The sequence below is a fragment of the Loxodonta africana genome, chromosome 12, assembly GCF_030014295.1.
Source record: "Loxodonta africana isolate mLoxAfr1 chromosome 12, mLoxAfr1.hap2, whole genome shotgun sequence".
Taxonomy (NCBI): domain Eukaryota; kingdom Metazoa; phylum Chordata; class Mammalia; order Proboscidea; family Elephantidae; genus Loxodonta; species Loxodonta africana.
This window is the reverse complement of record NC_087353.1, coordinates 75664472-75676269: the sequence shown is the minus strand read 5'-3', so window position 1 is coordinate 75676269 and position 11798 is coordinate 75664472. Positions and strand designations below refer to the sequence as shown.

General features: G+C 47.2%; 1 protein-coding gene across 2 annotated transcripts in view; it reads right to left on the bottom strand.

Annotated features, from left to right (window-relative positions):
• VPS35L (VPS35 endosomal protein sorting factor like) overlaps positions 1-11798 on the bottom strand; it is a 130721-nt gene that overhangs the window by 480 nt on the left and 118443 nt on the right. For both annotated transcript variants that reach the window (XM_010598422.3, XM_064295647.1), the window contains 2 exons: positions 10519-10637; positions 462-608 (listed from right to left, as the gene is read on the bottom strand). In XM_010598422.3, coding sequence (XP_010596724.2) covers positions 462-608; positions 10519-10637 — 266 coding nt within the window. The remainder of the gene's footprint in view (positions 1-461; positions 609-10518; positions 10638-11798) is intronic.

Below are 11798 nucleotides of genomic sequence, written 5' to 3'. Positions count from 1 at the left end.
ATTATCCTTGGAGCCTAAGGCTCCAACAAATCAGCCATCGTGTAAGTTTATGCGTTCTAACAAATTTTTTTTTTTTTTTTAACAAGAGACTAGGTGAAGTCTCTGAAGGATGAGGGAGGGGAAGAAACCAGCAAAGTTTAAAAATACAACTTCTTAGGTTACAACTTGCTCTTATAAAATCAGATTTGGGTGCAACCAGGGAATGACTTGGTGTTTTAATGTGTTTGATCCTTTTATTTAGAGGGAATAAACTTTTAATGCCATACTTTCTGGCCCTAGCAAGTGGACGGCAGAAATCTCAGGCCTGGAGCCCTTCTAAAGGGGAGGCTGCGGCTGCTGGATGCCCAGGCTGAGGTGAGGCCAGGTGATGTCAGGTTAGTCAAGCCCCATGGCAGGCCTGTCGTGCTTGCCAGGGTCCTGTGGTCTTATGTGTTTGCTGAGGTGCCCTCTGAGTGCCTCACCATGGTCCTGGTGTCTGCACAGCCATGCCTCTGTGCCAGGTGCCACAGGTTGACGGAGAGCTGGTTCAGCTTGTTGTTGCGCAGGTCCCCATGGGCCAGGATGCTGTTAAAGAAGGAGAGGCCCAGCGAGCTCTGGCGCTTCAGGGCCTGAAACAGACAAGGAAGGTTACTGCCTTGCACTGGGGCGCAGGCTGGGACCAGCGGAGCCCTGTGGACAGGTTCTCTGGGCAGTGCTGACTCTGGTGTAGGTCACGCCTTGGTTCAAATGCCAGCTCTGCCATGTGTTTGCTGTAGGGCCTTGGGGCAGCTGCTTCACCTCCCTGAGCCCCGATTCTTCATCTGTAAGGTGATACCTATCCTAGGGATCTCATGAGGATTAAATGAGGTGATATATGTAAAGCACTTAGCTCTGTTCCTCACAAGAAGCAGGAGTGAGTGATACTTTCAGGAGACTGAACTCTAGGGTGGGATCAAAGAATGAAGCTTAACCAACCAATGATAAGTCCTCTTGCTTTAATGCTAGTAAAATTTACAAATGAAAGGCTGAAGTGTCTCTTCCAGATGTGCCACCAAGCTACCTAAAACTGCAGCCACTATTCCTGTCCCTCGGCTGCTGGCAGTAAAGACCAAACAACAGCTACCACCAGCCTTGAACTGAGCTCCCCAACGCTTAAAGCCCACATCCAGGTTCTACAAGAGTCATTTTACACTCTGACGCCAGCTCAATGATCTGATATCACAGGTACCGTACTAAAAAAAGTCCAAGCAAAACGTCAATGTAGACCAAACCTAAGCCACAGCTTTGAACGGTATAAAGATAGAAGGCGAAATAAACGTCCGGGATGCAACAACAAGCTGAGGAGAAAGGATACAACCTCCCAAAGGTAAACAAAGGAGCCTAGGAGGCCCAGTCAACAATGAGCCTTTGCTGTGTCATGGAGCCCATGTGGCCAGGTAAGGGTCACACGTCTATGCTAGACACTGCAGGGCAATGCTCAGGCCCTGGCTGGGTGGTCCTGGCTGGCACTGCAGAGCGTCAGGGCTGCCAGGAGCCTCATGCATTGGCTCCATGCCCTGGCCAGTAATGGGTGTGGAGCCTTTGCTGGGAGCCAGGTATTGATGTGGCTCTGTGCTTTACACAGTACACTTCATTTAATCTTCACAATGACCCTCTGAGGTAGGTTCCTTTATAACCCCCTTGGTAGGCAGAATTCTAAAGCTGTCCCCCCAAAATCCCATCCCCTGGTTACTCAAACACAAACCTAGGTACTGCTGTGAAGAGACTTTGCCGATGGAATTAAAGTTGTAGACCTTAAAGTAGGGAGATTATCCTGGATTATTTGGGTGAATCTAGTCTACTCACCTGAGTCCTTAAAATTAGAGAAATTTCTTAGGCCAGAGTTGAGAAAAGCAGCAGAAGAGGAAAGCTGAGGAGAGGTAAGGCAGAAGGGGAGGCCAGACAAATTCAAAGCACAGAAGGACCTCCTGCCTTTAAAGATGGAGGCAGGTAGGAAGCCAGGAGCCAAGGAATGCCAGCAGCCTCCAGTGCTAAGAATGACCCCAGGTGACAGCCAGAAAGGAAATGGGGACCTCAGTCCTACAACCACAAGGAACTGCTCTGCCAACACCTCATGTAAGTGTGGAAGCAGATTCTGCCCTGAGCAGAGCTCAGCCAGCCAATACCTTGGGTTCGGCTTTGTGAACTCAGAGCAGGGGACCAGCCCAGCCAGCCCTGACTTCAGATCTACAGAACTGAGAGATGGTAAATGGGCATTGTTCAAAGGCACTAAGTTTGTGGTCATTTGTTACGGCAGCAATAGGAAACTAATATGATCCTACTTTGCAGATGAAGCACCTGAAGCTGCGAAGGTTAACTTGCTCAACAACCACGGCTAATTAGTGGCAGAGTGAGGATCTGAGCTCCAGCTGTCCATCTCCAGAGCCCTCCCCTTGTACCCACAGCACCTCCTCATGTCCCACCCCCAGGTGATAAGACATGCCCATAGACCTCCGGCTAGCCCATATTTTTAAAAAAACTCATTGCCATTGAGTCGATTCCGACTTGTAGCGACCCTATAGGAGAGCCAAACTGCCCCATAGGGGTCTAAGACTGTAACCTTTCGGGAAGCAGACTGCCACATCTTTCTCCCATGGAACAGCAGGTAGCTTCAAACTGACAACAATTTGGTTAGCAGCTGAGCATTTAACCACTGTGCCACCAGAGCTCCTTAGCCCCGTATTAGGAATCCAAACTCTAAAGAGGCTCAGAGGCCTGCCCGATGCAGCTGCCAGCTGCAGCTGTGCCGTTTTATCCAGGGAAATCAGGGATGGTTGGAACAACTCCAGGTGGATAAAATCAACTTATCACCCATCCATCGGTCCATCCAGCCATTATTCCACAAATAGACACGTCGAGCCTACTGAGAGCCAGACTCTGTGCCCACCCCCTCTTGTGGCTTCCCCCAAGTCAGAACTTTAAGTCTTTTAGGTGGGGGGGGGGGGGGGCGCCAAGGAGTAGCTTCAGATGCAGTTGGGTGAGGGAGGCTGAGTGGCAATTAAAAGACTTGGGCCCCCAAATTCAGCCTGCCTTGGCAACAGCCCAGACCAGGTGGCAGTCACAGGAGCAGCTGAGCCAATGGTGAGATGGCTCATTGAGGCACGGGGGCCAGCTGTGCCGCAGGCCTGGCACCTACGCACAGCCTCATTTACTGTCTGCCAACTGCCTGCTCATTTATTTTACCGGACAATGCAGGTCTGCGTTAATCAGGAATCTGGGCAGAGAGCACAGGTGATTTCAGCAGGTTCCTGCCCATTCTGCACACCTTTTAAGCCGGCCCTTGTCTGACTCTTGGGAGAACAGGAGGACCCCATTTTCTGCTTAGATCTAGAAGACCAAGCGAGAAGAAAATTCTATTTCAGATCCAACTCAAATAGTCTCCCCTGAGAGAGACCCTTTAACTCTACATTTCACTGAAGTAGGAGAGCCTTTTTAAAACGTCAAACAAGAAACACGATCTCTGAGTGGCAATTTCTCCACTCTGTATCTTTTGAATAAGCATTTTACCCTAAAAAAGCTCAATTCACATGTGTTTTAAGTGCCACCACCCATTAAAAATAAGCCTGTTAGGGCCGGGTGTGAGAGATGGGAAAACATGCCAACTGATATTCTAAGACCCAGAAAAACACAAATGTGTTACTGAGAGAATCAAATCAAGGCCTTGAGCCACCTCCTCTCCACAGAGATTTTAAATAGAAGAGTTTCTTTCTACTCTTTCCCTATGAGAATTGCCATTTCCAGGAAGCTGGAAGGGTCTGGCACAGTGCCTGGCTTCACCACACCCAAACAACTTCATAAAGCTCTTCATTAAAACAGGCCTGGCTCCTTCGCGTGGATGGAAAGAGTGGTTTTGGTATGGGGCTGCCATGAGCACTGAGAAGAGATGAGACACTTGGGAACAGCGGCTGGAGCTGCCCTCCCGAAATCTGACCCCTCTCCCTGGGCTGTAAAGTGCCTGGGCAATAACCCCGGCGCTCTTGGATCGCCAGACTCTGGAGGACTTCACCTCCAGGGCCCCTGCCACCAAGTGGCTGCCTGTGCTGTATTTCACCGGGCAAATGATGGCAAGTTCCATTTCAGCTCAGTCCACCCGTATTTATTGAATAAATGTGCATATGGACAGATGTTTTTACCATCACCACCCAGTAAAAAGACAAATGTTAAAGTAGTTCTACATTCTATAGCTTTGGGCTTTCTTTTCATTGTGAGCTGGGAGGGGGCAGGGTGGGGACAGCTACAGTCATTTATGCTGTCGTGGCTGCCTCTGATTAAACCCAGCCTGTTACATTTTTGGGTTTTTTTTGTTACATTAGACTGAAGAAACGTTATTTTCAAACCACATTGCCAATTTTCCCTGGATGCAACTTGCCAAATACACATCACATCCCTGGGCTAGAAGATAGAGCCAGAGCCCATAGGGAAAGGAGCTAGGAATCACTTTTCATTGGGGTAGGGGTAGGGGATCTAAATTAGTATAACAAGTTCAAGCTGAAGGTGCAGGACGTCCATTTTTCCTGTAGGGTATCAAGGGCTCACTCCTGAAAGCAACCAGACAGACAGAAAACCATGGTCGTTAACCCTCACTGAGAGCTCCTGTGACCATGCTGTTGCTGTCAGCAGCCAAGCACTTAAACATTGCACCACCAGGGCTCCTTGACCATACATGTCTGTAAAAGGCCTTTCATTTGCAAGGGTGGGGGTTGGAGGCTGCCTCTTCTAACACTGATTTGATGAACCTGTGTTCCTGAAGAGGCTGGGGTTCTAATGCTGACCTTCCACTATAGCCAAGTGCCTCCCAAGCACTAACTACCCCCGAGTTCTGGGCATTGCAGTCTTGAGCCCAGTGGGGTTTCCCCATCCACACGACAGCCTTCCTTTCTGACCTGCTGACTCTCACTGCCCCTTTGGGTTCCATAATTCACTGGAATGGCTCACAGAACTTATGGAGAGTATACCACACTTACCACTGCAGGTTTATTAGTCAAAAAGGATACAAACGAAGGGAACGTGGGGTGAAATCTGGGAGGGTTCCCAACATGGAGCTTCCGTGTCCCAAGGAACACGCTACCCTCCCGAAAGCAGTCATCCTCGCCAACCAGGAAGATCTCTGAGCCTCAGTTTTCAGGGCTTTTAAGGTCAGTGGGACACACCCACACATCTTCTCTGCCTAGAGAGGGCGCTATGAGGCCCTCAGGGCCCTGGCATTTCTGTGCTTTTTGTTGAGTGTGTAGTCCTCTGCCTTTTAGCCTGTGACCCTAATGCAGGACCTTAAGGCAGTGCGCCTGGATCTGGCATAGGCCACTGGGAAACAGCCCCTACCACGCCCCCCACCACCACCTACTCCAAAAAAAAAAAATCTTGCTCTCTCTCCAGCACTTGTTTGAATGCCCTGGAGAGAATCGGATCCCAGAATGTATAGGTTTGTACTTTATATTTACAGCTATCTGGTATTTTTATGGCTTTCTTGGTGGAATGAAAAAGGATACGGACAGGGATGGCATCTTATACGGTCTGGAAATGAGTAAGAATTAAAATCCACTTTAATCTTTTGCCTTCAAAGGGTATGTTGTTGTTAGGTGCAGTCAAGTTGGTTCCAACTCATAGTGACCCTACATACCACAGAATGAAACACTGCCCACTCCTGCACCATCCTCTCAGTCATTTTTATGCTTGAGCCCACTGTTGCAGCCACCGTGTCAATCCATCTCATTGAGGGTCTTCCTCTTTTCCACTGACCCTACACTTTACCAAGCATGATGTCCTTCTCCAGGGACTGATCCCTCCTGACAACATGTTCAAAGCATGTAAGCCGTAGTCTCGCCATCCTTGCTTCTAAGGAGCATTTTAGCTGTACTTCATCCTAGACAGATTTGTTCATTCTTTTGGCAGTCCATGGCATATTCAGTATTCTTTGCCAACACCACAATTCAAAGGTGTCAATTCTTCCTTGGTCTTCCTTATTCATTGTTCAGGTTTCACATGCATATGATGCAATTGAAAATACCGTGGCTTGGGTCAGGCGCACCACAGTCTTCAAGGTGACATCTTTGCTTTTCAACACTTTAAAGAGGTCCTTTGCAGCAGATTTGCCCAATGCAATGCGTCTTTGGATTTCTTGACTGCTGCTTCCGTGGGTGTTGACTGTGGATCCAAGTAAAATGAAATCCTTGACAATTTCAATCTTTTCCCCTTTTATCATGATGCTGCTTATTGGCCCAGTTGTGAGGATTTCTGTTTTCTTTATGTTGAGGTGTAATCAATACTGAGGGCTGTGGCCCCTGATCTTCATCAGTAAGTGCTTCAAGTCCTCTTCGCTTTTGGCAAGCAAGGTTGTGTCATTTGCGTAACGTAGGCTGTTAATGAGTCTTCCTCCGGTCCTGATAGCAAATTCTTCTTGATATAGTCCAGATTCTTGGATTATTTGCTCAGCGTACAGACTGAATAGGTATGGTGAAAGGATACAACCCTGATCCACACCTTTCCTGACTTTAAACCACACGGTATCCCCTTGTTCTGTCTGAACAACTGCCTCTTCATCCACGTATAGGTTCCTCATGAACACAATTAAGTGTTCTGGAATTCCCATTCTTGGTAATGTTATCCGTAATTTGTTATGATCCACACAGTTGAATGCCTTTGCATAGTCAATAAAACACAGGTAAACATCTTTCTGGTATTCTCTCCTTTCAGCCAGGATCCATCTGACATTAGCAATGATACTCCTGGTTCCATGTCCACTTCTGAAACAAGCCAGAATTTCTGGCAGTTCTCTGTCAATATACTGCTGCAGCCGTTTGTGAATGATCTTCAGCAAAATTTTGCTTACGTGCGACACTAATGATATTGTTCGATAGTTTCTGCATTTGACTGGATCACCTTTCTTGGGAATAAGCATAAATATGGATCTCCTCCAGCCGGCTGGCCAGGTAGCTGTCTTCCAAATCTCTTGGCCTAGATGAGTGAGCATTCCAGTGCTGCATTCGTTTGTTGAAACATCTCAATTCCCGTAGCCTGTTTTTTGCCAATGCCTTCAGCGCAGCTTGGACTTCTTCCTTCAGTACTATCAGTTCCTGATCATATGCTACCTCTTGAAATGGATGAACATTGACCAATTCTTTTTGTGTATTCCTTCCATCCTCTTTTGATGCTTCCTGCGTTTTTTAGTACCTTCCCCCATAGAATCCTTCACTACTACAACTCAAGGCTTGAATTTTTCTTTAGTGTTTTCAGCTTGAGAAAAGCCGAGCATGTTGTTCCCTTTTGGTTTTCTATCTCCAGCTCTTTGCACATGTCACTATAATACTTTGTTGTCTCAAGCCGCCCTTTGAAATCTTTTGTTCAGTTCTTTTACTTCATCATTTCTTCCTTTTGCTTTAGCTGCTCAATGTTCGAGGGCAAGTTTCAGAGTCTCTTCTGACATCCATTTTGGTCTTTTCTTTCTTTCCTGTCTTTTTGATGACCTCTTGCTTTCTTCAGGTATGATGTCCTTGATGTCATTCCACAACTTTTCTGGTCTTCGGTCATTAGCGTTCAATGCATCAAATCTATTCTTGAGATGGTCTCTAAATTCAGATGGTATATACTCAAAGTCATACTTTGGCTCTTGTGGACTTATCCTAATTTTTTTCAGTTTCAACTGCAACTTGCATACAAGCAACTGATGGTCTGTTCCACAATGGGCTCCTGGCCTCATTCTTACTGATGATATTGACCTTTTCCATCATCTCTTTCCAGAGATATAGTCAATTTGTCTCCTGTGTATTCCATCTGGCAAAGTCCATGTGTACAGTCGCTGTTTACGTTGGTGAAAAAACGTATTGGCAATGAATAAGTCGTCGATCTTGCAAAATTCTATCATGCGATCTCCGGCATCATTTCTACCACCAAGGTCATATTTTCTGGCTACTGATCCTTCTTTGTTTCTAACTTTCGCATTCCAATCACCAGTAATTATCACTGCATCTTGATTGCATGTTCGATCAATATCAGACTGAAGAAGCTGGTAAAAATCTTCAATTTCTTCATCTTTGGCCTTAGTGGTTGGTGTGTAAATTTGAAAAACAGCTGTATTAACTGGTCTTCCTTATAGGCGTATGGATATTATCCTATCACTGACAAGCACTGTACTTCAGGATAGATCCTGAAATGTTCTTTCTGACGATAAATGCAATGCCATTCCTCTTCAAGTTGTCAGTCCCTTTATAGCAGACTATATCATTGTCTGATTCAAAATGGCCAACACCAGTCCATTTCAGCTCGCTAATGCCTAGGATATTGATGTTTATGCATTCTAGTTCATTTCTGACAATTTCCTATTTTCCTAGATTCATACTTTGTACATTCCACATTCTGATTATTAATGGAGATCTGCAGCTGTTTCTTCACATTTTGAGTCATGCCACATCAGCAAATGAAGGTCCTGAAAGCTTGACTCCATCCACGTCATTAAGGTTGACTCTACTTTGAGGCAGCTCTTCCCCAGTCATCTTTTGAGTGCCTTCTAACCTGGGGGGCTCATCTTCCAGCACTGTATCAGACAGTGTTCCGCTGCTATTCATAAGGTTTTCACTGGTTAAATTCTTTTCAGAAGTAGACTGCCAGGTTCTTCTTCCTAGTCTGTGTTAGTCCGGAAGCTCAGCTGAAACCTCAGGGTGACCCTGCTGGTATCTGAATACCGGTGGCACAGCTTCCAGCATCACAGCAACATGCAAGCCCCCACAGTACGACAAACTGACAGACACTTGGGGACCAAAGGGCATTGGGAAGCAAAGTCTAAGAATAACAGAGAATCCAGGAAAGCCCAGGGGTTTGGGATAGAGGAAAGTGGTTGAGTGCTTTGGAAGAAGGGGCAGGGTTGGAAAACCACTGAGAACAGAGGAAACAAAAATCTGTCTTAGGTCTGAGAAAAGGAATCGAAGGGGAGGATTGTGAGAGAAAACAGGCCTCTTCCTGCTGAGATGAGATCAGGAACAAGCTGTCAGGTTGTCTCTTGATAGGTACGAATCAAAAATTTGAAATGCTCAGGGCTTCAAGAAGGTAGGTCAGAGTAGGTCAAGAGCAAGATCCAGGGAAGCGTGTGAAGATGGCAAGTCAGGCACCAGCTGACGTTAACTTAGCCAGCCAACTGCCTCCTCCCTGATGTCAGGCACCAGTTAACCCAAGGGCAGGACGTAAAATGGAATGTCAGGGCCCAGCTTTGACTCCTAAGTCATTGCCAACCTTTTCTCCCCTCCCTGCACCTTGACTACACAGCAGGAATCAGCCTTAACACAGTAACGGAGACCTGCCTGCACCTGAACGACCAACCGACTGACAAACCGACCCAGCCAAGCCTGAGACAGGGTTAGTGGGATCCATCTGTCACTCATATGTTTGGGCCAAAGCTGCAAAAATGGAAACCATGGTCAGCATTACTTGCGGAGGGAACCAGGTAATTACTTATATTGTACTGCATGGAAATTTTTTTGAAGTCAATCAACCATCTATCTATCTATATGGAAAATATAAGAAAACTGCTCTGAAGAAATGTAATATTTGATAAAAGAATATATTTTGTTGATAAGAGCAGGGGTTCTAGAAGACTGCGTTGACCATATTACCAGCTATCTCTCTAGGATTCAGTTTCCTCATAAGGAAAGCGAGGATAACACCTGTTCCCAGCTCACTGGATTGTGCGTACTTAATATAGACAAACTGCACTTAATTTATACAAAGAGTTTGAAAAACAGACCTATTATTGTGCTAGATAATGGCCACATGCCACTTCTTAACAAGTAAGTGCAACGCCTTGGTTGATGGGGACAAAGTAGCAGCTAAGAGTTCCAGCTTGGGAACTGGGGTTCGAATCCCTGCCATTCTATTGCTACCAAAGGGGCTCCATATACTTCCCTAAGCCTCCGTTTCCTTTTCTGTTCAATAGGAATAAACATAACAGCTACATCTCGCAGGGTTGCTGTGAGCACTGAAAGAGCTGAGGTGTGGAAAGCACGTGCTTTTATTCAACACATATTGACTGCTGTACGCCCGGCTCTGTTCTAGGTGTGGGGGACACTGTGGTAGCAGATGGATCCCAGAGACCCAGCTTGGCACAGGCAGGTCTCTAAGACTCACAAGGTCCCTGTTCTCATGATGTTCTAGTGGGGAGGCTGGGAACGGGCAAGTACACATAGCACATTTCAGACAGCACTAAAAGCGCTTCAGAGGCATGAGGGAGGGCGTGGCTACCTCAGAGTCAGGGCAAGGGAGGACCTCTCTGAAGAGGTGACTTTTTTGCTGAGACCTGACTGATGAGAAGTCCTTGGAGGCGGGGCGGGGGGGGGGTGTATTTCAAACGGAGAGAAGAGGGGCAAAGGCCCTGAGCGTTTGATAAATGCTTTCCATGTAAACATCACTCCCATGAAATCACTTCCTTTCCAGTATGAATGTCAAACCATTCCTAGAACTGTGGACTTTCCCAGCAAGGGGCAGGGGTTAGGGGGCAGGCAGGAAGAGGGCACCCACCTCATCCTTGGCCAGAGCTTTCAGGTGCTCCAGAATCTGCACCATCACCGTCTCGCACAGCTTGTTGTTTTCAGCCAGGAACTTGGAGTCTCCCCCGTAGAGGCTGTCGTTGGAGTCCACTGATGGAACAAACAAGAGCCGTGAGACACACCCAACCCACAGCCATACTGGCCAGGAGAGGCAGTGCATGTCAAGTGGTGGTGGCAGATGGCAGGAAATCATTCCAGGGCAAATGGGAATGGCCTGTTTCCCACTGGACTGGGGCATTGGGAATCACAAAGGAGACACCTGGCCTATTGGATGGTCTAAGCCAGAGGCCCCAAGGTATGGAACTCGTCCCCTTCCTCTTCATGCCTGGAGGAGACAACCATCATCACTATCATGGGAGCATCAGAGGAGTTGCCACTGGTGAGCGCCTCCTGTGTACCAGGCACTGGGCCACGTGCTTTACATGCATAATTTTAGAGTCATCCTAACCAGCATGGATGGGGAAACCAAGGCTCAGAGGCATTCTCAGCTGGGATCCAAAACTCAGAGGTCTGATTCCAAGAGCAGAGCTCCTAACCAGTGCACTGTGCTGTTTGCCCTATAACCCCATCCTCACAATAGCCCTGAGCGGACCATAAAAGTTCTCTAATCAACTACTTGCGGAGCTTGAATCCTTCTGAAAATGTCTGAGACTGAAAGGCCTTCCACTCTGATCATTTCCCATGACAATCACTGCCTGGACTAAGCCCAGCCCCACGGAAGACAGCCTCGAGCTTGAGTTCCCTCCTTTCTTCCTACCCCCTTCCTACTAACTGACCTTTCTTTACTTAATAATACAGTATATCTTGGAACCAGCTATTTCCACATCAGCAAATACCGATCAACTGTGTTTTTTAGTGGCTCAGTAGTTAGCACTACTGAATGGATGGACCATAATGTTTAGAGTTGGTCCTACCGAGGGACACTTCAGTTGTTTTCCTTTTTTTGGCTAAGCCTGCTACAAACGCCTTAGAGGCCATGATGAAGCTGTGGCCTCTGCCTCGAAGTTCATCTTTCCTCCACATTCCTGTGAGTGTAGACACTCTTCTTCTAGTTGCCTTAGCCCCAGCTCCCAAACACTGGCTTGCCTGTCATTTCAACTTGATATGCATAAACAGAGCTCTCCATGGAGCCCAAGGCAACATCACAACCCACAGGCGACAGAGAGAGCTCCTTAGGGCACGCACGGCATGGAGTGGTCAGGAACAGGGCAAGTGGCAGGGGCAGCTGTTCGCTGCTGCTGATCTGGTGCA